At 35.7% G+C, this 25,621-nt stretch overlaps 1 protein-coding gene across 2 annotated transcripts in view; it reads right to left on the bottom strand.

Annotated features, from left to right (window-relative positions):
* Window positions 1-1,682: 1,682 nt before the first annotated feature.
* LOC132703401 (zinc finger protein 729-like) overlaps window positions 1,683-25,621 on the bottom strand; it is a 47,724-nt gene continuing 23,785 nt past the window's right edge. For both annotated transcript variants that reach the window (XM_060672641.1, XM_060672642.1), the window contains exons 8-13: window positions 24,266-25,598; window positions 23,733-24,212; window positions 6,126-6,311; window positions 3,038-3,191; window positions 2,716-2,975; window positions 1,683-2,008 (exon numbers count right to left, since the gene is read on the bottom strand). In XM_060672641.1, the coding sequence (XP_060528624.1) occupies window positions 1,714-2,008; window positions 2,716-2,975; window positions 3,038-3,191; window positions 6,126-6,311; window positions 23,733-24,212; window positions 24,266-25,598 (2,708 nt within the window). In that variant the 3' untranslated portion in view covers window positions 1,683-1,713. The remainder of the gene's footprint in view (window positions 2,009-2,715; window positions 2,976-3,037; window positions 3,192-6,125; window positions 6,312-23,732; window positions 24,213-24,265; window positions 25,599-25,621) is intronic.

Raw genomic sequence — 25,621 nt, 5'->3', positions numbered from 1 at the left:
CAACTGGACAACCTTCAGTGGGGTTTGCGAAACGGACTGGGGACGCGTGAAAGGTGCAGAAATATGAACGTAAACGTATACGCATGCTTTGTTGACTATCGAAAAGCGTTTGATTGTATTGATCACCCAAATATGATGGAACTTCTAGAAACAACCGGAGTTCACGTATCATATCAGAACTTTATTGGAGTCAAACTGCAATGGTTAATATAAAGCAAAACACATTCAGAGCGGAATCATAATTAATGAAAAACCAATTGACAATATTGGGTACTCTGATAACACTGTCAAAATAGCAAGCAGCGAACAAGAACTAAAAAAAATAATAAACTCGGCCGTCAATCATAGCGAAATCTTCAAAACCAAAGCAACTGCTTATTAAGGGACGGATAATGGAACAGATAGAAATACTTGCAAGGTAAAACAAGCCTGAAAAACACTAATGAATATGAAAAAATTCCTCACAAGACCAGAACTTAGTTTGAGGAAAGTTGGAAGTTGGACCCACAAATAGAAAATATATGTCCACAGGGGAATTTCCTGGATGAAGGGGGTTAATAATGACGAAGTTCTCCAACACATCAAAAAACCAAAAATAGCTGTTGAACATATACTGAACAAATACCAACTCAAAACTCATGGTTAAAGGATTTGAGGAGATGATTTAACTGCTAGTTCACAGAAATCTTTATACCGGCAGTTTCAAAGAAGAGGAATAAAGGGTAATGGGGTATTATGCAAAAAGTTTGATAAACGTTACTTTACTTATAAGTTTGATTCGGCATGAGCGGAGCGGGTACTTGATTTCTGTTGCGTGGAATCTAATGTAGCGTTGTATCGTATAGCAATAGGATTGCATTTCTAGTACCTTCATAAGAAAAACAAACGGCAAATTATCAATCACAGCACATTACGTTTTATTTATTCAATCTTCACCCGAACACGACTGGAGATGCTGGACCAGTTGAGAAACGTTAAGGAAGTTAATAATAAAGATAACAGTCCAAAGTATCTCATTTGATCAACATTTATCCCTATCTGTTCGTGTGGACCAATGATTTTCTCTGAATTTTAGTTATAGTTTTTTGTTGCGAAAATTGGGATGACTTCGAACAAAGGCATTTTGCGACCTGTTTAAATTTGAGTCTCAATTATTTTAACAAATTATCTAAGTTGGTATTGTATAATATTCGTTTGGCAGGCAAGTCAACTCAACGCAATGCAAGTCTAATGCTAAATACCCTAGTTCCTTAATTAGTGTGTACCTGAAATTTCAAGATAATTAAAACTGGCTATAATCCAAAGTTATTTACCTTGAAATATTTTGGTAGAGAAGGGAAAATGATTTTCCGCGCATGCACATTTCACCCACTAACCTGCCACTTTCTGGTCTGGACATATTTTGAGAAAATACTGCCCTAAAAATACCCCCTCAAAATTTATTGATGATCTGTCAGCGGCCATGTTGCTTGTCGAATGCCGCAGTGTTATTTGTTAAAAACGAAATTTTATATCTCGCGTATGCGTATATTGAATGGACCTTCTCAACATTTTTATCTTTGATTCCCACTATTCATTATTCATTTGTACCAGTTTCAAGCTAAACAAAGGGTACATTTGAACCAATAGTCTCAGGGATAAGTGAGTTGAAAGTACTGGATACATTAACTTGTTGGTTTGTTTATTATTAAAACAACACATTATTTTCAAACTCTAGAAATGTTCTTGGAACAATACATCTCCGCCGTCACTCTGAAACGGTACCAACGTTCCTGACTCTTCGACGTCGTAGCGCTCTATTAGACTCCAGGAATCCGGTGCGATTTCGATATTACCGCCATCGTCCTTCGGTATGATAAACATCGGCAACATGTGATCCAGTGTACGATCCTTCACGGGTTGTTCCGATGAACTGAGGAGTTGCGTCACAATCGGGTCCTCGCTCGTCTTTAATTTGAGGATATTTTCGGCCTGATCGCTCTGTTTGACCGACTGTTCCAATGCGGATCTGATTTTGAAGCAATAATGTATAAAAACTTTTATCAGAAAGAAACTACAGAAGGAATATGTTATCAAATAGAAACTAAATTAAACTAATCGCACGAAATGTCAATGCTTATACAAAAAAGTAGGTCAATCCGTTACATATAATTCTTTTGGCTTAAATGATGGGACCTTCCATTTTGCACTTTCCATTAAACCCACCTATGTTTTCTGACAAACATGTATGGCCGTTGTATTTTCTTCTCTACAGTACAAATTGATTTGTAGCTTCTTTTATGCGATATTTTTACTTATCTGACTCTGTGTTACAACTTTTGACAAACAACATAAATTTGTCTTTTGCAAATTAATTGACATCATCATCAACAACCGACGCGGGAGGAATCCAGAAGATTTGTAAATAGTATTAAGTAGCCTGTGGAATTTTCTTCGAAAAATTGACCTATTTATTTGTAACACCATGCACGTATTAGGCATCAAATTAGCACTACTACGTGATTTAGACTTATATAAACACAATGAGTTTTAAACAAAACTATATATGAACAACCTTTTAAATATTTATTCCTCAAAATGGAAGATTAAAAGAGTATTGTAAGTTTGTTTCTTAGTGGAGTGCCAGATATGAATATAAGAAGTCTATATTAATACTGCTAAGCATTCTTTGAATTTTTAAATCATAATATATTATAAGCAATATCTTAACATTACCTTTCATTCTGCCTATCATCCATGGTGTCGATGATATCCGTCAGATAAGTGCTGTCCTCTTGTGCCTTATAGATTCCGGCTATGTAACTAGCAGCATCCTTTCCATTACCGAATACCTCCGAGTGACTCACCATAAGGTGATTCTTAAACTCTTTAGCAAAGTTAACTTGAAATTGGGATCCTCCGACGCAAAACTTGCATTCGTAAACACTTTTGCCTGGGTGCTTGGTAGTGGACAGAACATGCTTTCGTAAGTTTTCCTAAAGATGACACGAACATTTTACAGAATTCCCATCAAATATTATTTCAAGCACGGGTTTACCAAAGTGTTGCACTTGTAGTCGCAGTGTGGGCAATTGTAGGGCTTAGCACCAGTATGTAGCCGGGCGTGCCTCTTCAAATGAGCAGCAGTGCGAGCTGTAAACGGGCATATATTGCATTGAAACTTCTTTATTTCGTCGTGAATGTTCAAGTGCCTGAAAAGTGCGAGGAGGTTATCAAAGGAGTTAGCGAAATCCGAAAGCAAAGTAGGTATACAATGTTGGGGTCAATAGAAAAATTGGTCTATATTGAACCTATTTTTCAAATTTCTAGAGCATTATATTTACTTGCTCTCCGTAGCAAAAATTTAAATATCAAGAAGTTGGAAATTTAAAACAAATACGCTATATTTTGCATGTTTTTTGATTCCTCTGTTAATATGGAAGAACTCTCAAGTATTATGTATATTGGTGTGTCAACCAAGTGACTATAATACTGTAAGTAGAAAATCGGTATGTTATCAAAAGTGATTAGTTTGACACATTGATATAAACAAAATAAATATTATTGGTTTCGAATAATAAATAAGATAATGCTACGTTTTATGCTGCTTCAGTTGACATCGAATAGACTATATAAACCATAGGGTGCCCAAAAACTCGCCAATGAAAAGTGAGAAATTGTCTGATAAATGCTGTGATATATATCATTTATTGCACAAAGATCAGTGTCCTGCTGTGAGATCCGAGCAACACCAGAGTGCTAATTCTTGCCAAAGCAGACGAGAGAGTTAATTGGTGTTTGGTGAAAATTTGGGACAGTGTATTCTTGAAATGGCAGCATAAAATTTGCAGTGATTAATAAATAAAAAGTAAATCAATTGAAATATATTGTATAGGGTGCAAAAATAGAGTTCGCAGGCACTTTCTTCCCTTTAGCCACTTCAGGAGATTTCGACGAATTTTAAATTTTATAGAATAGGAAGGGCGCTTAAGATTATCTGTACTAAGTACTTTGCTGCTTTTCGATACTGCCAATTCCACTTGTTAAATTTATTATATTAACCGAAAGTTCCAATCCGCTTTTGAAAGAGATGAACAGCCAGCGCCTAGCAGTAGATATTCAGTTATGTTTAGCAGCCATTGGCTTTCGACCTCTGTCGTTGACTTTGTCTTAATTGCTTGCTATTAGACTAATACTAATAGGCCCATTGCATGCATGTTAAATTTGGGAAAAAAAATATTTATAAATCATTTTTTAATTACATTCTGAAGTCTAGCTGACAATTATTTAAATTAAAATTGGAGACTGAAGGTTCACCCAGAGCCCTTTACATATGACGTCACACAAAAACGCCTGGTAACATCACGTGGGATATAGGTTGTAAGTTATGTGTTCTAGCTTCGTCCGCTTGACAATGTGATGTCACAACCGATTTTATCGATTTTTGCGAGCTCTACGTCGATTCAAAATTCGAATGCGACTGGACTCTATTTGCAAATATTTCTAGCGTATTACGCCTGTTCTTATATTTAGAGTGGTGAGCTTTTTCAATTACAGAAAAATAAGCAACACACTAACAATAGCTCTGGAATTCTATTCTTGGAAAACGCTGGTATATTTCGAGTATCTGAAATTGCCTCTATCTGGAGTAGTTTTTAAAACCATGCAAAATTTCACTCTCACTCTCAGTATATGAACATTTCTAGCAATTAAAAATGTACGTGCAAGTAGCCTATTACAATACTAACGTCTTCCACGTAGCAAATCGAGAGATCGTGTGAGAATGAGTATGCACCAAATATGTGATGTTCTTCTGCATACACACTAACATTCGTGCATGTACGTTTTTGAATGCGCATTCATCAACGCGATCACCAACTTCCGTCTGTGCCTTAAGGACGTAATTCTTGCGTCATTTTCCACTAACTACACACCTCAAAAACTGGTAAACTGGTAAACACAGGTCTACAGTGAATTTGATGTTTGGAAGCAGTTTGTTTACTTGTATATTTTTTGGGACCCTTTTTCCAAAAAACGCTATATTTTTGATCTATCACGTCATTTTTTTTAGCACTCTATAACTTAAAAATGTTATTTTATTGGTATACATACCTATGACATGAATATGTTTGCTCCAGGTTAGGCATTAAATGAATTGATTTTTATGTGAATTTATGCGAAATTATATAAAATCAGTTTTAAAAATAGTCTGTCAAAAAGTTTAATTTTGTAAACCTGTGTAATGCTTTATTATTGCTTGTGCAGGTAGAATGAGCTGGTAAAATTTCAAAGGTAACATTAGCAAAGAGTCAAGTTTGTTTACCATTAGCCGTGCCACAGGTGAATAAATTCGCAAATAATAAGTACTTTCTAACAATTTTAGATATATAGTTCTCCAGAAACTGGATTAAATCTAGTTTTAAATTTCGATCCGTTGCCGACCGGCACATATCTACGCGTTTGAATTCGTAAATTGTCGGCGATAGCGCGTTCCTGCGAGACGCCGTAACAATAAAGTCCAACGTCGGGGCAGAGCGACAAGACGCGAGCCCCGATTTCAAATCGAGATAACGGCCCTAATTACACGCTCGAAACTCACCGAAACGTCAATTAAGACGGCCCGGCAACGTCGAACCGGAACTTAATTTATAACGCGGTGTTCGGACGTTGTTCTGGCGCGTATATGACTTTTTATCCGGACAGCCTAAACCGTGAGAATTGATTTTAAATTGGTGGTAATGACGGTCCCCCCGTCTTCACCGCCATCTTCACCGTGCGTTATGCTGATGAGGTCGCTGGAAATGCGAAGCCGATACTATGTTCGCCGCGGTTCTTGCTTTTAAATTGTCGGTTAGACCGGAATAATTTTAATTCGCAACAATTGTATCAACAACTCACAAATATACACACGCTGACAAGCAACTATGTAAAGTCGACTCAGAAGACAAACGAGCTGTTCCGAAATGGAAGTGTTAAAACAAGCTGTTAAAGAAAAGTCAGTATGGCTAAATGCAGATACCCACAAAAAAAAAAGCTAGTCAAGTAGCATAAAATTAGGAAGTTTGACAACAAATCTCGTTAATCCCTGGAGTGTTTAGGTAAAAAAACAATATTATCAATGGAGAAAAAATTTGCTTGCGCATTACCTTTTCAATTGGCTTTTTGTTTTTCCCTTGTAGTCGCACAAATTGCAGCAAAACTCCCTAGCTTCGCAGTGAGTCCTAAAATGCTCCTTGATTTCGCTTAATTTTCTCGCCTTATAAAAACAACCAATTTCAGGGCATTTGCATAACTTGCCGGTATGCACCAGCATATGCTGTTGAAGGGTGAATCTGCAAACAAAAAAATTTCTCTAAAAAAGCCTTATTTTCGCTTTTATTTATGACTTTCATTTATTTCAGATTAGTAGACTATTTTAAATGTCGCATTTTTATCAGTTAATTTACGCAATATAGTGCAATATTTTTGCTCCTGACAGTATTAAGATATTCCTCAAAAGTAATCAGACAAATTTGTTGAGTGCAGAAAAAACCTCAAAGCTAAGACATCGGCTTGTTTAAATGCAGTTCTTCCAAATTGCAATTTTTTAATTCCAAAATTTGCGAAGTAAAGGAAAGCAAAAAATATTTAACATTAAATAATAAAAATTAAAATGTTTTTTCTTTTTGTGCTGGGTATGTAATTATCTATTTTTGATGTAATTTAGGCATAAATGTTTTCATTCGAATTTCATATATATTTTCAAAGCTATTAAGGGATCTTTTCGAAATTTATGGTTCTATTTCCTCCTTCATTTATGTACATTAAAAACAATATTGCACCTAGAATATTGTTTGGCGGACTCCAAATTCAGCATTGCATGGTTCGCTCAAAACATCGTTTAATTTAACATATCGAATAAGTTTCAATTAAATTTTTTCGAGTATCTTTAAATCGTAACGTAATTCTTTAAATATATTTTTTTATCACTATTATGTTAGGTTAGTAATACATAGTAATTAGCAATGCAGATTCATAATTTGAAATTAATTTCATTTGAAAATAGTTTTGAAAGAAGCACTAACCTTCAGGGTATTTTGTTTGAATTAAGTTTATTTATAGTTCTGAGCACTTATCAGAGCAGATTAAAGAATATAGTTTCAGATGTTTGCATAATTTTAAAATATTTTTAATGTTACATGGCATATGTTTTACCTAAGTGTCTAATTTGCCCGGTGCCGACTGCAACAACGCTAGTACGTAGCTCGATAAGTAAGATAAGCTGATGTTTGACAATTGTGTAGCATTGTAAGATCGATATCTTTCTGGAAACATTTTAATCGCAATCGTCGACAGTGCAAAGATCTGATGTTCGTTTCATCCCACAACTGAAGGGGAGCGTCAGAGTCAAAGATGCCAATCTCTACGGGCGGATTTTACCGCAGTCGACGCGATGTGCGATTTATGGCAACTTTTAAGCCCGCGGCCACGTGATCGTAAATTCGAAATTCCTACGTCCATTCTTTCCGTAGTCGCCGTCCGAATGAGATGCATGGACGTCTTCAAGACCACCGAATATTTTTATTTTTGTTGAAATCATGCTTATCGTTTTTCGCCATATTTATTCCGAGTATCAGAAACCACTAATAATTTTAAAAGTTTTACCTATACTGATATTATACCTCGAGAAAGTGATGTTGAGCTCTAAATAGAAACCGATTTGACTTAACCCAGCGCATGCATGGGTCTGATAATCAGAAATTTATTTGTTTTCCCAGTTAATACGTCCTCACAGCAGGTAATTTAAACGTAATACTAGATTATTTGTACAACTTGTACACACATCAAACATCAGAAAAATCTTTGCTACCTCCAGAACAATTGTATAAAAAAAAATCCATATTTCGTGTCTTCTAGAAATAATATAAAACTGCACGTGCCTGAGCGATATCTTATTTTACTATTATATACTATTGTATACTATTAAGTAATTTCCATTGGTATATTTGGTATATATTGTACTCCTAATGTAATGGCATCTCAGTAAAGTACTGATGGTCTATTTTTCGATATAGTTTCAATAAAGATGTTGAAAAAAGTTGACTTTTTACGCCCATTCGCCATTCGTGTTTCGTACATCTGAAAATAGTTTCTAGAAGGTAAATAGAAAAATATTTTCCATAATACCTCCTAAAAAATGTACCTGAACAACAAAGGGAAGGAGGATAATTCTCACCTAATTTTAAAACGAACATATAGTACAAACTTTTTTGGAATGACGCTTCGTTTTCGAATTAAGGGATGTTAAAAAATAAATTTCATACGTATTCCTTTCATTATTAATTATTTGTTATACATAATGAGCATCGTAACTTCTCAAAAAAAATAACAGGAGCCTGTTAAATATTATATAACGTAAAAATTTAGTTTTTAGTAAATTACGTTTCTTGCATTTTTCTCGTACCTCTTACGGCTTTAGAATAAGCAATCATATTAATTGTTCATGTCGTTTTAATTATGTTAGGTATATCAATAATAATTATCATTACTTTGATAAATTATTGAGAATCTCTGAGTTAACTGAATATAGTTAAATGTAGGTAAGTGCTAGTTTTAGACACGTTTGTTATCGATGTATCCAATTTGTTTAGAGACGGATTATTTTGCGTATATTCATCATTTATTAATATTAATATTCAATGCTGAATACTACTCATTAATATTTGTACCAAATATCACTGGAATATCATGTGAAACTAATTAATTGTAAAATTTATGTACGTCTTTCGAAAACGCAGCGACATTCCAAAAAAAATCATGCCACATTTTCATCTTAAAATTAGGTGAGAAATCTCCTCCCTCTCAATTTATTGGGAAAATTCAGTAAACCTCAAAATCATGTTTCCCTATGATTTTTTATATCTTTCAATCTGCAGCCGTTACATTAAAAATGGAAGGTGTAAGAGTAAAGTAACTATCTTATCCAGGTGGTTTCCTAAAATATTGAAGAAGAAATTTAAATTATTTTTTCTCCGAGAATAATTTATTTTATAGAATATTATTTATGTTATATCAGAACTTTGTGAAACGTTTCGTAGATACCCAATAATAGTTTAATTATAATTATTTGTTTTTCTGAATCAATGACTCAATTTGTTATAATTATCAATTGCTAAAACCTTGATGTAGCTTTTGCCGTTTTCGGTACGTACAGACGGAATATAAATCGGCAAAAAGCAAATGCACCCGTAGCCCCCGAACAATTTCCCGACGTACTACAGCGGGTACATGTTTAACCTGTAATATATCGCGTGGCGGTGTTAACAATTAGTGTCTAAAAAGTGTCGTTTGTGGGCCAGTCGGTGAAGTGCCGCAAGGACATAAATCGGACAGTGTGAGCATTCGGGCCCGTTATTTATGTCTCATATTTCGTAGTAAACGCCGTGTAATTAGAGAATTGCGGTGCGCGTGAATTATGTGGCGCCGGAGGGGGCGGCCTAAAGGTGGACATGGCGGAAAACTGTTTAACGATGAAACGCACCGAAGAGTTAAGACACGCCATCGCGAAAGGATAATATTTTGTTTCGCCAGGTCGCGCGAACACCAAAACTCATCCAAAAAATCGTGTATATATTACTAGCAATGTACAAAATCCGTACTACACTTGTGTGTAGAAATAAACAAGTATTTAGTTAGTTTCTGTTATTCTGTTGTTCAGTGGATTCAATGGATCAAATGGGTTACAGTCTAGTATAATTTAGTATTTGTTTTTATCCGCGATTTGCACTCTTGAATACTAATAATGTTTTATCTTTCGTCAATTGATACTCCTCAAAAAATATTTATTTCTTTCCTGTCGCCAGTATGATTCACAAATCTTCCGATAAACTTCGAGAAAAGTGGGCACTTCGCTCAATGTCTAGTCAATGTCGAAAATAATGGTATATTACGCAACAAGTATGGTAAACCGCATTTGAATCACGAGTTTATTTGTCACAAGCTAAACGAGTGACAGAATGTTTACCAAATGTTTTGCATATTATACTTTTTCTATGACCGTTTGTTTTTGGGTATATTTTTGCAAAACAACACGAATACATTCACTGATATGATCGTCAGAATGGATAACACAAAATTGAACTGAGGAGGCTTTTACTTGATGAAAATCCATTTATCAAAATAAATAAGAACTAAAAGTTCAGATTTTCACGAAATTATATATTTTGTCATGACAATTGTTTCCACAACACCATGTCTTTATCAAATGTGAACAACTATTTTTTAAATGTAAGCTAAAATTTTTAACTCTGATTTGAGGACGCTATTTAAGGAGTTGTCTTACGGCATTATATGTAAAAGAACATTGATTTTTGTTTGTTTTGTGCAATGGCATAGTGAGTGATGATTGGTGTCTTAGATTCAAGACATAAATGGATTTCCTAAATACTAATTTGTCATTCAAATATTTTGGAATGTTGGAATTTATTACACGTTTCAAACAGTATAAAAAGTTGTATTTGAAAACATCTTTGATTTTTAACCAATTCAATCTTTTGAGAGCGACGGATATGTGGTCAAACTTGCGTAGGTTAAAAATAAAGCGAGAACAAGTATTTTGGATTTTTTGTAGACGATAAGATGTAACAGCGTCCAAACAGGTAATACACAGTGTTACAATAAGACAAGCGAGAACAGATAAGACTTTGACGCAACTGTAGTTTCATATCGTAGGACAATATATCTCTATTTGAATATAACAATTTTAAACTCATATAACATCGTTTGGAGATGTGCTTAACACGAATCAGGAATTTCATATTCTCGTCAATATATAGACCCAAATTTTTAACAAATTCTACAACTTGAATAAGATTGTTGTCAACGTATAATTTCATTTTGGACTTCAAACTGTTTCTTTTCCTCTTAGGGGCAAAAATAATGACACTACACTTTGATGGATTTAAACGTAAATTATGACCCTCCGTAAAGGTGACTATGTTTTCCAAATCCTTATTTATGCTGTTCACTGCCTCCTCGCAACGGTCGCGTTCGAAACTATGGAACAATTGCGTATCATCGGCAAAAAAATGTACTTGGCACTGCGCAACTACACTACCCAAATCTGCTGTATAAATCAAAAACAATAATGGACCCAATACTGAACCCTGTCGTGCCCCTGATGAAATATCTAGAGTAGTTGATAGCCGGCCCTGCAACAGAACTTTTTGACGCCTGTTATATAGATACCACTCAAAAAAGCCTAACGTTTTGTCAACAAATCCCATATACCGACACTTGGCAATCAACAGTCTATGATTAATAGTATCAAAGGCTTTTGTAAAATCCAGTAGGACCAGAGCCGTCGCCATAGATTTGTCACCCGCTCTCAAGATTTCATCACACACACAATTTAAATGTCATTTGACACCCTAAATAATAAATTAGCGTTTTATTTGGCAAATTCAAGATAATTAGACACAAATAACAACGCATAAATTGGAAATGTTGCTAATAATTCAACTTTTAAAGTAAAGATACTGAAATGCAGTTTTCAGTGGGTTATTGGGCTCTGATTTGACTATCTAATAACAACTAAAAAAGGTTTTATTCCATTCGTTCTTTTTGTAGAAAATAATAGTTTTTTCGATTATGTTAGATAATGCTACTTTTTGGGAAGCTAAACATAGCAATCGCGCCACTATTGATAGCCTACAAAAAACCTTCTTAATGACACAAAATTTATTAAAATGAGCCTTTGTGGAGCGACCGATATTTATTTCCGAAAACGTTCGAAGGCATTGCGGATGGATTTAGAATACCACTACATGGTTAGTTCTGGTCGAGCACTGTGCAAGATAGCATTGAAGGCGCTAAAATTTTATCGATGCTATTCTAAAACAGTAAGGATCTGTCATGAAACTCAATGCATATTAGGGAGCCGACATAAGTAACCTCGCATGAATACCTGGACAATAGGCCTTAAGGGAAACGAATGAAGGAGCCAAAAAAGGCACCGAAAGTGACTGTGATTATCGAATAAACTTAATGAAATATTCTACGAAAACAAAACGACGATACCCGGAGACGTGAATAGAAATTGACGATAAGACGGCCGTAGATAAGAACATAATCTAACCTAACTACCACCTGACCTCTAGATTAAGTACTGTACAATTGAGCTAACCAAAATCTAAACGCCTGAAGTCTTCATATATGTTATTTAGTTTCATCAATTTTTAAATAGACGTCTTTAACAGTAAATTCTTGCATAGTTGTTGTCCATGTGTATGATCTGTTTTTAATTTGGATTTCCATATGGATGATAAAATTAGAGGTCTGTTTTTGAAATGATGATGCCATTTTAGGTGATACATGTCACCTGTTTATCAAGTTAAATTTATGTTTTCGCAGTGGTGTTGTTTTACTAGTGTTTTTACTATATAGAAAAAACATCGCTTTAATGTTTTATTTGATAGATAGATAGATTCATTTATTGACTACGTTTCGTACAAAAGGAACCTACAATTGTAGCAAGTCAGAAGTTATATTCAAGTGTAATAAAATCACATTAAAAAATAACATAAAAACACACATCTAATACAAACAAAATTATACAGTACTATACAGTTTTATAGCGCATCGATACCAGTGACAGTTTCAATGTATGCTCGTAGGTAGGAAAAACAATGACGTTGTAGGAATTCTTTAATAGTATGTTTAAATTTTCTATTGCTCATCTTTTTCACGGTACCTGGCAAAACATTATACAATTTCAGGTTCAACGAGTTGCTCTCAGACTTCCTCAGTCTAAACCTAGGCCGTCTAAGGAGATCCCCCGAAGGAGTTGGATAGGCATGGCAATCGGAATTAGCGCTAAAGTTTACTTTCGTTCTTTGTATCTCTAATAACTGGTAGTAGATATAGATGCAACCCAATTTTCCAATGTTCCCAATTTAGACTATCATCGATCTTAATACCGTTTCTTATCCTGCGAAATTGACAATTGCAAGGACGACAGGTATCAATTTATTTTTTCTGCATTCTTTTCTGAACACATCTAGCAAAATTTACTGCTTCATTCTGTCAAAATTTTTGCTTAGAGATATCGTTAGATCTAGCTCTCTATTTTGTTTCACTCTATATTTTTGCATTATTCAAGCACAATAGCTGGTATAATAACTGCTTTTTTTGACGGATCACATGTTGATCGTTGGATAGTATTAACTAACATATTCCGTCGTAAATCCGGCGCGAAAACAAAAGAGAATCGCGATGTTGAACCCATCCGCCTATTCGCGATGCGAGCGGTTACGAGCACGACGAGATGCTTAACTAAGATATATCCCTAATGAGAAAGAAATATAATAACAGATATAAATAGCCTTTAGATACTGTTTCATTTACAATAAATTCGTAGCCTCGGCGTTATTACCGCAGGTGAGCCGGCAACGCAGAACGTACAGGCTCGGACTCGGCGACACTATTGCATCGTAATCCCTAAATGAGATGTTTTGGTAATAATTTTATCAAAGTTCTCAAAATGTTTTCCCTATATTTAACATTTATTTACTTATTATTAGTTATTGCTATGTGTCACATATCTAGTTACACATATTTGACTGAATGTTTGCAATTAAATAGTTCATAAGCTTGGTTTTGTATAGTCGAGCAAGACTTAGGAGAAATAATAATTGATTTGCTTCAAGGATAGGTTAAAATTTACATATCTGGTTGAAAATTTGATTTACTGCTACCAAAAGAAATTTTTATTTGGAACAAATAGATGTTTTAAATATGCGAGCTGAATACATTTTCTAAATCTGTTAATTAATAGTATATTATGGAACAAGTTTGATAAACGCAATTTTAATCACAAGTGGGTTTTGGGATAAGCGGAGCGAGGTCTTAATAAACGAGTGACTGAGGAATTTTATGAACGTATTGTATACTATACTTTTTCTATCATCATTAGATTTCGAGAACATTTTCGCAAAACTGCACCAATATATTCACTGGGTGACGTGTGACGTTGACAATCGTTAAAATACGATTATTTGTTCACCTTTTCCACCCGTTCAATTTAGTTTTGACAGTGCACTCCTGTGACGTTAATTTATCTATCTATATAGGTTATCATCTTTTAGTTTCGTTCATAGCTCCATTAAACTTACCAGTATATGGTGGGTACGTTTTGTAAGCTAATGGGAAATGGAGTGCTAATTTGTTTATGGTTGCAAAGCAGTCGTGTTGGTTTCTGTGCTGGTGTACCTATTGCAATAATTGGATAAATTTCGGGAAACGTTGCTTTAAACATTCCTTCTTTCGAAGGACACTTGTTTCATAAGCGTCAAAATGATGTATTAATTGTCCGTCCAAACTGTATTACCTAGATCGTTCTCGTTTATCGAATCCTGTACTTTTTGGTTGCTCCTTGAATGTTTACAAAGTTAACTCGCGTGTATACTTCAGGTACAGCATCGACCGACCGCTAAGTGGTGTAGGCAGGTGAAATTAATGAAAAAAAAGGAAAGGTCTCCCAAATGTAAAGGATGGGAAATAAAAAGACAAAGTACAGTTGAGTTTTGGTTAGTTAGTTAGAAATTAATGAAAAAAAAAGGAAAGGTCTCCCAAATGTAAAGGATGGGAAATAAAAAGACAAAGTACAGTTGAGTTTTTGTTACATTGTCAAGAAAAGTTTATACGCTGTTAATATTTCAGCAATATTTAAATTATATCCCGAAACGAAAGCAATTCCTAAATTAAATAATAAGAATTGTAAAAAAAATAATTAATTGGTCCTTATTTGATATTTGCGTTCTTAACCACTTTAGAATTATTTATTTTTCTTAATATAATCAGACAGTGAATGGTGAGACTTAAAATAATAAATACTAGGAGAAGAAAACTTTGAATATATTATGAGAAACAAAACCGTTCCAAAATTCAATCCTCAACAAACAACAAAAAACTACGCTCTATTTATATAGACAATTACATTTAAATGTTTCGATCGCTTTATATTTATGACCAGCGCCATAATTGTACTGCACTGAACTGGTCGATGGAAAAGATGTATTTAAAGGGCAATGGAATGCTTTAGTACTTTCACCCAACGAACTATTGCTTCCAGTATTGGTTTCTATTAGCAATGCTATACCCAAAGAGTTGAGTGGTATTGACGACTTTCGTTTGAGTAAAAAAATTGCTACATGCTGCCTCTAAAATTTCCAAATTGTAAGGAAATAGCAACCGCCATGCTGACGCCGCCCCAGTCTGTTTATCTCGCTTCAAAACAAATAAATTGCCATGTGGGCGTCTCACTCGGTTCGGTTATGCACTTGGCTTGGGGCGAAAGAAGGGGGAGGGGTAAGTGGTATCTGATATCACCTTTTTCAAGAAAAGGTAAAGCGATTGCATGCATGCTTAAAGGAACTTATTGAAACTCTGTTATTTCTTATAACCTATACTATGAATTGCAATAACCCTTATTTCCAAACTCCCTTCTCAATATGCACATTAGAAGAAAACTATGAACTCAGAAATGTTAAACGAAGTAAATCACAAAAATGTGAATTTTTGAAAGAAACTTCCACAGGCTACTGTAATACTTTTTATAAAACTTCTGGTTTCCTCCTGCGTCATCTCTGTACCTGCTCATAAATTGTTTTTTTGGGGGGGGGGGAGCTAAATGAGGGCCATAAACACCTCCTCCGATGGCTGATTCCCATATTGATGATAGTTAGAGACCTGAATAGCGGTTAAGATTGTTAGGTTGCTTATAGATTTCTATAGACTCTCGGATTCGTTGGTAGAAGAATTGATTACATGCAAGAGTTTTAGTTTTATCGAATAAAATTTTATGTCCGGTTTCGTGATTGTGTTTGGCAACTGCTGATGAGTTTATTTGTCGGAAAAATCAGTTCCTTCAAAAGGTTCCCTCTTCGTCTTTGTCCCACTATTATTCCAAAAAGGGAAATCATTTCAAATGTCGAGTTTGTCCTAAACAAACTACCATCTCAAACAGCTAACTAAATTCGATTTGAAACCGCAAAAATCCTTAAAAAATCAAAACCTCCTAAATCTAATATTGCAAAGCCTGAACGCATTGCCCTAAAATCTCTAAAATCTAATCCCGACATCGTAATCCTAAAAGCAGATAAAGGAAATTCTACGGTGGTCATGAACATACATGAATATTAGGAAAAGATTCACGATATTCTTACAGACGGATCATATCGTCCACTTAAAAAAGATCTGACGCCGTGAACAAATCTGACTCACATGACATGGCTCTAAAATTCCTCGTTTCTACGGACTCCCAAAGATTCACAAACCAGGATTACCCCTTCGACCCATTATCAGCACCATTGGTTCTCCCAAATATTCTCTAGTAAAATATCTAGCTTCCTTATTAAAACCCTTTACAGAGAAAACTGATAGTTTTGTATTTAATTCCTTTCACTTCATTGAACAAATAAAGAGCATTACATTAGATACAGAAGATATCCTGGTTAGTTTCGACATACCCTCTTTACTAAAGTTCCCATTCGTGAAACTCTCACCATTATTTCAGATATATTAAAATCTGAGAATCTGGAACCAAACCTTCTCACCTTAATCGAAAAATACTTGCCTGGAAGATAATTTTCCTATAACTTTCAAAATTTTTGGACAAAGCTCTGCACACCTTCCATCTAAAACCAAAAGTATGGAAACGCTACGATGATACTTTTGTTATTTGGCCAAAAAAAATCAGACCTAACATTGGGTCATTGTGTTTATAGAAAACCTACGCACACAGAACGATACCTTAATGCATGCTCAAATCACGATCCGGCCCAAAAATCACTGAACCCAGAGCTAAAGCACCTTACCTCTGCTCTTCTATTTAATAATTTCCATATTGAAGATATTAAGCGTCCCATCACAAAATACACTTCTCCACAACCTTCCAATAGCAATGAAGCCGAAAGCAATCCCACACTTGACACTGTTGTCCTTCCTTACATTCAAAACATCACTGACCACACATCAAAAGTTCTAAAGAAATATAACGTCAAAACCAGATTCACTACTTGTCCAAAACGCTCTCAACAGCTTCGATTCGTCAAAGACAAAATTCCATTTGATATGCTAGGGGTTACTGCATTCCATGCATATGCGACCGAAAAATCCGAGAGTCTATAGAATTCTATAAGCAACCTAACAATCTTAACCGCGACTCAGCTCTTTACCTGTCACCAATATGAGAATCAGTCATCCGACACGGTGTTTATGTCCCTCAACAATATATAAGCAAGTACAGAGTAAAATGCGAGCCAGTTTCAGTCAAGCTCTGAAGAAGCCAACAGGAAGATTGGCGAAACGTTAGCAAGTTCGAGTCAACAAAAACCGAATCCAGCAGGAATCCAGAAGTTTTATAAGAAGTAAATAAATATGTGCTTTGTATTTTTCATATATATACCTAATAATTGGCAAATACAAAGACAAATTATTCAAAATAGAAAATTGATATACTTCCGTAACTCAGGAAAAGTACCCACTGGTAATAGTATATAAGTCAACGGACAAGTGAACATCAGTAGCCCAATTTCTTGTTGGCCTCAAAAACACTTTGTATTAACCGAACTCTCTATCGTTATTTCAACCCCATTACAATCAAGCGTATATTTACCGGAAACTTGAAATCTCGCATAAGTCACTAGCTCCACGGAGACGATTTCTATGTCTCTTCGCCAAACACAACACTACCACCCTCGAGAAGACCTAAACAGACATTTGCCCAGCGCATTATCTCATAATTCCTCCGGGCCGTTCATTCGCCATGTATTTAAGTTGGCCGGACTGCTGCCCCAAGTTCGTGATATATAGATGCCGCCACGCTTGCCTAATGTGTGCTTAAGTTATTTGCAGGCAGATGGGGTGGCGGTCGGCGGCGGCGTGTAAGGTCGGAGGACGCGAATTTCGGCCCTTTGAAAGATTTATGGCAGCGTTAAAGTTGCGGGGGTACCGGAAGTTTCGGGGAGATGTTGATAATATGGTAGGGTGTAAGAAACATCGTTGGGTGATCCCAGTCAGATTAATTTTTTCAAGACTACAACGAAAAATAAAATATCCCATTGGAGCGTTGGCATTAAATGAATAGTCCAAAAGGCGCGAAATTTCTAGTAAAGAACGATCCTCTATAGACGTTTTTAAACGAGCACCTAAGGTCGATCGTGCTTTTTACCTTAGTATCCAGATTTTACCATAAGTCAGAAGGGGGCGACTTAGTTTCTTGTGTGTTCTTTATTTCATAATCTGTAATTTTCTATGTATTTTAGATTTGACAAAATTTAAGGTCTGGAATAATTAAAAAGTATTTAAGTTACGTGAACAACATGTGCAGTGAAATCTTGCAATAAACCATATATCGTATCCCAATTATAGAAAATCAGGCTAAATGAAAGTTTTATTGCCTCTCGTTGTTGTAATATTTAGAAATATCAGAAAATTAAATGAAACTGTCAATTCAGTTTCGGCTTTGGTTAGTTTTTGTTAGTAAAGTCTGTTTATTGAGTGGTTTATTGTTACACATACTGTAAATTTCGCTCACATAACCTGAATATTTCTTAAGTATTCAAGAAAGTAAGTATCCTTAAAGTTAAAAATATATATATAATCCACATTCGGTGCCACTAAAAAATAGAACTTTGATTCTCGTAACACTCTTTGATACAACCTTATAATATGAAATTAATTTTTTTACTCCCTTCTGTAAAATACCGAATGATACACCGATCTAACTTGTGGAAAACATCACTTTACTGCGTGAGTTTGTTGTCCCAAGAATCCGAGCCCCTTCCAACATGTTAGAGATAATACCGCACAGGTTTTTGACGTTTGTCAATTCTGACAGTTATGCCAAAAACTAACGGTGGTAGAAAAAGTACAATATGCAACAGGTTTCGTAAACTTTTTAATGCCGTTTAACGGCACTTGTTGCTTAATATTCTATTAAAGAGTAACCATAATAAGACTCCCCCATATCCCAAAAATGAAACTTTTTGAAAGCTTTGTATTTTGACCACAAAAGTGCTTCAAACACGTCTAATAGTATATTATGCAACAAGTGCGGTAAACGGAATTTGACTCAGGAGTCTATTTGATACGGAGCGCAGAGAAGCGTCACTTTACCACGCCAGTTTCGTTTCCGACGAATCCGAGCCACTTCGGACATTTCCGAGATTTTACCGCACAGATTTGGGAGCAATCGGATGTTTTCGGAGATATTTCCCACGCTTTGAATTTTGACGTTTGTCAATTCTGACGGCTATGTCAGTGAATGTATTCATTTTGTTTTGCGAAAATGGACCCAAAAACTAACGGTCGTAGAAAAAGTATAGTAGTATGCAACACGTTTGGTAAACTTTTTAACTCACTCATTTATTAAAAACTCGCTCCGTTGCGCTTCGCTCGTGTCAAATAAACTCGTGAGTCAAATGCCGTTTACCGCACTTGCTGCATAATATACTATTACTGACATGAACGTCGGAATTGACAAATGTCAAAATTCAACCCGTGCGGTAAATTCTCCGAAAACATTCGATTGCTCCCAAACCCATGTGGGAGCAATTTATGTGTCGGAAATGTCCGAGGTGGCTCGGATCCGTGGCACAAGAAACGCACATGGTAAAGTGATGCTTTCTGCACGCTAGATCGGTGTATAATTAGGTATTTTGCAGACATGTTGACTCTAAAGCTGTCAAAAAATGGTGATATGTTTTAATGATTTGCAGTGCGACAAATACTTCATTTTTAATTATCCAAATAATGACGCTATTTCTGTAAGTTGACTGAAAAAAATAACAACATGGTATTTCTTTAGAAACGGAACTATAGAGACTATTTCGCAACATGACGTTTTAATGGATAATAATGTGTTCAAAGCACGTACAAGGAGTACTGTAGAAACGTACAAGGAGTACTGTAGAAAAAATATACAACGTGAGCGCGAAATTGCGTTTCGCGCCCTAGTTGTTCAAGGAACTAGTTCCTATTTCCCACACAGATCAAGCGTGAGTAAAGTTTCCAGTATTTTGGAATTTGGGAGCCTGCAAAAATGTAGGCCAAAACTAATGGTTATAGAAAACGCATAGTATGCCAACATGTTAACAAACTTCGTCAGTTGTTCATTAATCACTCTCTTCACTGTACTCCACTCGTGTCAATTCAAACTCCTGATGACGTCGGTAATTAGAAAAATGTTACTATAGAAAATCTTGTTGGCTTTTCTTATTATTTTTTTAAGTTATTATTTTGTTAAGTTTTTCCCGACTTTGAATTATATTGCTGTCTTACACTGCTAGTACGTAAAAGTAAGCGATGTTCTGATTTTCTCTTTAAGATTGAGTTGTTGGACTCCGCACTTTGTACGTCTTGAGTTGAATCAAAGTAATTGAAATTCAATCGATTATGATTACTGGTGAACTAGCAACAACCCCAACTGTCTCCAGGAAGGCATTTTAGAAGTGTTTGCTGGAGCTTTGACAAGTTTCGCAACCAAATAATTTGTGCAAACCTTTTTGACATGGTGAAACACCTCCCAACTCTTTTTTACCCAGGTGATACCGCCGTCACCAAGTGTCACCTAGTATCATTGAAGAGTGCATCACTTACGAGTTTGGACGAAGAACGGCTCTTCTGGAATTGTTGATATTCTGTCCCCGTGTGTAACTTTAAAATAAAAGTGAAGTGGACTCAGCTAGACATCGAGTAAGTAAGAAATAGCATTCGCAAAGTGTCGGTTATCAAAAGTGGTCATTATCGAAAATACCTTTCATCAGACTGTCCCAAGTCGTGATTCTTTTTATTACCTTGCTAACTGCCGGGCATAAAACACAACTATTATTGTAGCGGGCGATTTATGACGCTTTTAACGCGTAGTAACCTTTTGTCGGGAACATATTAAAATAATTTAAAGCAAATAATGCTGCGCGTTCCGAACGGTGAATTATTGCATGCAAAGGTAACCTAATAAATAATAAACGGAACGGGAGATAAAACGTCCGGCATGAGAAGCGACTTTAAATTTTCCTCGTTTTCCGTAATTATTTATCCCGTAAAGGGATAGGTATCTGCATTGTCGTCATTTCGTTGTATTTACCGAGAAATTATTACCTCCCAGTGAAAATGTGTTCAATACAATGCGTGTTTTCTCGAAATGGCTGTGATTCTGACACCGTTAGACCATATTTTCTATTTCGATGGTTTTATCCGTGTATGTTTTATTCGACGGAGTTGGAAAAACCGACAGCTAACATAAACGAAGACCCGTGGAAATTATGAATGGAAATTCCACTGGTATTCCCACTTTTTTAATAACACTGCGTGACCCACAAACATAAGACTATAATGAAAAACATATTTTGTTGCTATAGGCTTCCTCTCGAAATATCCTTAAGAAATATTATTTACATAGGATGCTGTCATTTTTTTTAAAACGCTTAAATATTTCGAAAATTGCCAAAGCTGGGACGATAATAGTATATTGTCCAACATGTGTGGTAAACACATTCACTGACTCCTGTCAGACGTCAAACGTCATAATTCAAGCCTTGCGGTAAAATCTCCGAAAACATCCGATTGCTCCCAAACCCGTGCGGCAATATCCCGGAAATGTCCTAAATGGCTAGGATCCGTTATACTAAAAACTCCCGTAGTAAAGTGACGCTTCCCGCACGCTAGATCGGTGTATAATTAGGTACTTTACAGAAGGGAGTAGAAAAAATTCAATACCTGTGAGTTTTTGAACATGCAGAATTCAAAAATGCTAGCAGCAGTAACTTTTCAATGATACACTTCTGAAGTTTGTTACGGTTGGTACTTTTTACTGAAAAAGCTTTGTTGATGTAGCTCAGTAATTAATAAAAACGAAATTTTTAAAAAATTCGGCATGCGCAATTTACTGCAAAAAAAAATACTTAGGTCATTCCATTTAAAATAACAAAATTATGACGCTGTTAGCATTGTTGCATTTTACATGTTCAAAAACTCCCAGGTATTGAATTTTATCGTTCCAGCTCTGGCAGTTCCGGCACTTTTTACTAATCCGGTATATAGTTCGGACCAAATAAACTAATACACACTAATAAAAATATTAGGTTTGTCAAGGACCGGAGTCAGGCCATACTAAAATAGATATTCCAATAGACACGCACTAATAATGACACACTAAAAAAATAATCACAGAATTCATCATGCAACAAGTTTGGTAAATGACAGTTGAGTCGCGAGTTTGGCTCGAGCGGAGCGCAGCGGTAGTAGAATAATTCTTTAATAACCGTAAAAATGTTCGTTAGACGATCCTAATTTGTAGTCACTTCCAGAAAATTGAATTAAACACAAGAACCTACTAATATCTATCTAGTAACTTTAAGTTTGCATATTGGCTGTAATCATGCAATAAGTTTGATAAATACCACTTGAAGAAGGTTATCCACGTGCATATGATCATTATTGCATATGATTTTTTCTACAACGACTAGTTTTTGAGTGATCATGAGAACCATGTCATCCACGGCTAAAATGTACCGAAAATATTCGATCGCTTCGCAACGCGACTCACGTATCGGATAGGTCCGAAGTGGGTCGCGAATATGGCTAACGTTTGATCGATGTATAATTAGGTATGTTCGAGTAGGGAATCAAAACCTTGTAAAAGATAATGGTCCGAAGTATACCACCATTTAAAAGGGGTCATGGTTTTTCTGCTGGATAATTAATTTCGGAATTTTAAGAGGGATCTAACTACGAAAATTATGTTTCCCGTAAAATTTTTATGCCAATAACGTTAATTGTTGTTAATTCGGAGCCAGTATTACTGTGTTTTAGAAAACTTTCTATCTAATTATTATACACAATCGTCGAGAACGCAACATCTCATATTTGATGTTATTCTAAACGATTGGAATTATTCTAAAGATATAATTTAATGTATTAACCTCTAAAACTAACCAAAACCATGACTCCTATTGATTAAATTAATTCCTGAAGTGAATGATTGCCGTTCTCAGAATACATTTTAATTTCTTTTACATTTACATTACATACATTTAAATGTTTTATGTCTAGCTGGTTTTGCCAATAGGTAAAAAGGTACTATTTTATTATTCACTTCAATATACTTATAAACCCGGTTACTAGCTATAAAACTGATTCTTAACAAAAGAAGTTCTCTTTAGTTTTATTTATTCATAAAATTTCTAAAATTTATTTATTTATAAAAGACATACAAAGACGTCAACTCAGATACGCACACGCATCGATTTCTGTCTGTGTGCATTTGAATTGAAGTCCTTCTATGTCTGATGATGCCCGTGTGGGCGCAACCCGTGTAATATTTTATAAATATTAATTTTGAAGACATCGATTTCGGAGTTTAATTGAATCCTTATAGTTTTGTGAAACCAGGTGTCTTTGAATATTTAAAAAAGTATTGTGTAAAATAGGATCGGTGCATTTGACTTTGTCTAGTGGGAATCTTAAAACGTACATATCTATAATTTGTGCCAAGTTAAACGCTTAAATATTAACCGACCTTGTTGATTTTAATTTAGTAAATAAATAAATTAGTATTGAAAAAAAATGTTCGTAGCACTTTTCCAGATATCTTTCACAAATTTTGAAGTATCATCGAAAACAATCCATTTAAAGCCAATCCTGTGTGATAAATATTTATCAATCGTGTAGAAGAATCTTTGGTGCGGCGAAAATTTATTTCTAAGTCTACTCACTTTTTTGAAAATCCTGCACCGCAAGTGGAACATAAAAACGCTTTCTCTGCCCGCGAATGTCTGGTGACGACCTTCCTGGTCCTTTTCTTATGGTTTTTCACATGGAACAGCAGATTATTTCTTCTGCCAAAGGACGCGTTGCAGAGTTTGCACACGTATGGTCGTTCCTGTGTGTGTTGCCGGAGGTGCGCGTGCAGCGAAGATTTGGGAAAAATCTTTTCGCAAACGGGGCACTTGTATCGCGGTATCGCCCGAATGTGAATTTCATTTCCATCCGAATCTAGTGGATAGATAATAATAGGGTCCGAGTGCAAAGCGATGTGAAATAGCAACTCGGAAGTAGAATTTGAAGAAAACGGACACTTTTCGCAACGATAACAGTTTTCTTCCGTGCTTGTCTCTTCGAAATTGCACGACTTGGAGCGCAGATGATTTGTGAGTTCTTGGGTTACTGTAAAACTTGCTCCACAATGAGGACACCTTAAAGGGCATAAGTAAATAATAACAAATACGAGTGCGTTCTTTAGACTCACCTTATTTTGTGTTCTGGATGTTCTCGCTGCAGATGCTCCTTCAACAGAAGGAAATTTGAGAAGTATTCGTCGCAATACTTACACATCCGTCTCAAACTGGAACCTTCCGGTTTTTTCTTCTCCATACTTGCGTATCGGTGCTTTAGCGACTTCCTGTGCTCTTTAGCGTCGGATGCTTTTTCGAATCTCAAGTTACAGGTGCTGCAGAAAAAGTACGATTGCCTGTGTACAGTTTTTCGATGTCTTTGTAGTGCGATGGGAGTTTTGAATACTAAATCACAATCTTTGCACCGACCGTAAGTTTTTCGAAAAACATCGACGTTGGTTTCGTCATGTCCGTATTTTCTACAATGGTTCAATAATTGGATATTAAGGGTGAATTTTTGGCCGCATGTAAGACATGTCATTTCTCGAATTTTCTTGATAGTGATCGGTACCGATTTGTTGATAACCGAAACTACTTCCAAGTGCTCCTCAGAATTCAAGTGATCAAACATAATTTCCGAAGTATCTGAACAATGCTTGCAAAAAGTGCAAAAGAAGTAGCCCAAATATTTTGTGTCATTGATTTGATGTAACTCAGATCGCCAGTGATTCAGAAAATCAGCGTGTGTGTTGCAGTAGAATTTACAAACGCAACATTGAAATGGACTTTCCAGTACTATCCCATAAATGTTCTCTAGTACCATAGTTTTCGCAACGTCGGTAGCGATGTCTCCCTTTCGACAGTGGTAGTGGGAGATCAAGTGTTTTCCCATTAGATATTTGTTTACTTTGGAATGACATACGGTGCATACTTCAAATATCTTCTTCCGTTTGCGTTTTCTCTGTGGCGCGGCTTTCGCGTTTTGATTTGATACCACAGAAGGCTCTTTGATCTTCTTTGTTTTGATAAAAGCGCCTTCGTCAAACTCACCATCGGGCCTAGTTCTTTTGTAATGTAACGCGGACTTTAAATGACGTTCGTACACAATTTTAGATGCCAATCGCCTATTACAAGGACTGCACCAATACTGGACTGTACCTGACGATATTCTAAATGGTGACTCGTCCGTTATTTTAAACGCTTTAAATTGGTGAGGGGAGATCCAATCAGCAAAATCGTCTTCAGGTGACTTCTTAGAAGTAGAAGGTTTACCTAAGTCTATCTTGCTATTCTTAGTCGGCGAGTCATTTTGTTGACATCTTCCTTTTTTACGTCTTGTGTCTTCTGGTTCCGATTTTTTTTTAATCCTAGTCCGTGGGTCCGATTTGAATTTCAATTTCTCCGGATTTTTGGGCGAATGAACTATATTTGAAGAACTTTCCGATTCGGATCTAGGCTTCCATTTACCTAAAAGGGCCTCGAATTATGCC

Source organism: Cylas formicarius, unplaced genomic scaffold (assembly GCF_029955315.1).
Source record: "Cylas formicarius isolate icCylForm1 unplaced genomic scaffold, icCylForm1.1 PGA_scaffold_6__28_contigs__length_40554024, whole genome shotgun sequence".
Taxonomy (NCBI): Eukaryota; Metazoa; Arthropoda; class Insecta; order Coleoptera; family Brentidae; genus Cylas; species Cylas formicarius.
This window is presented reverse-complemented; position numbering and strand designations above follow the sequence as displayed.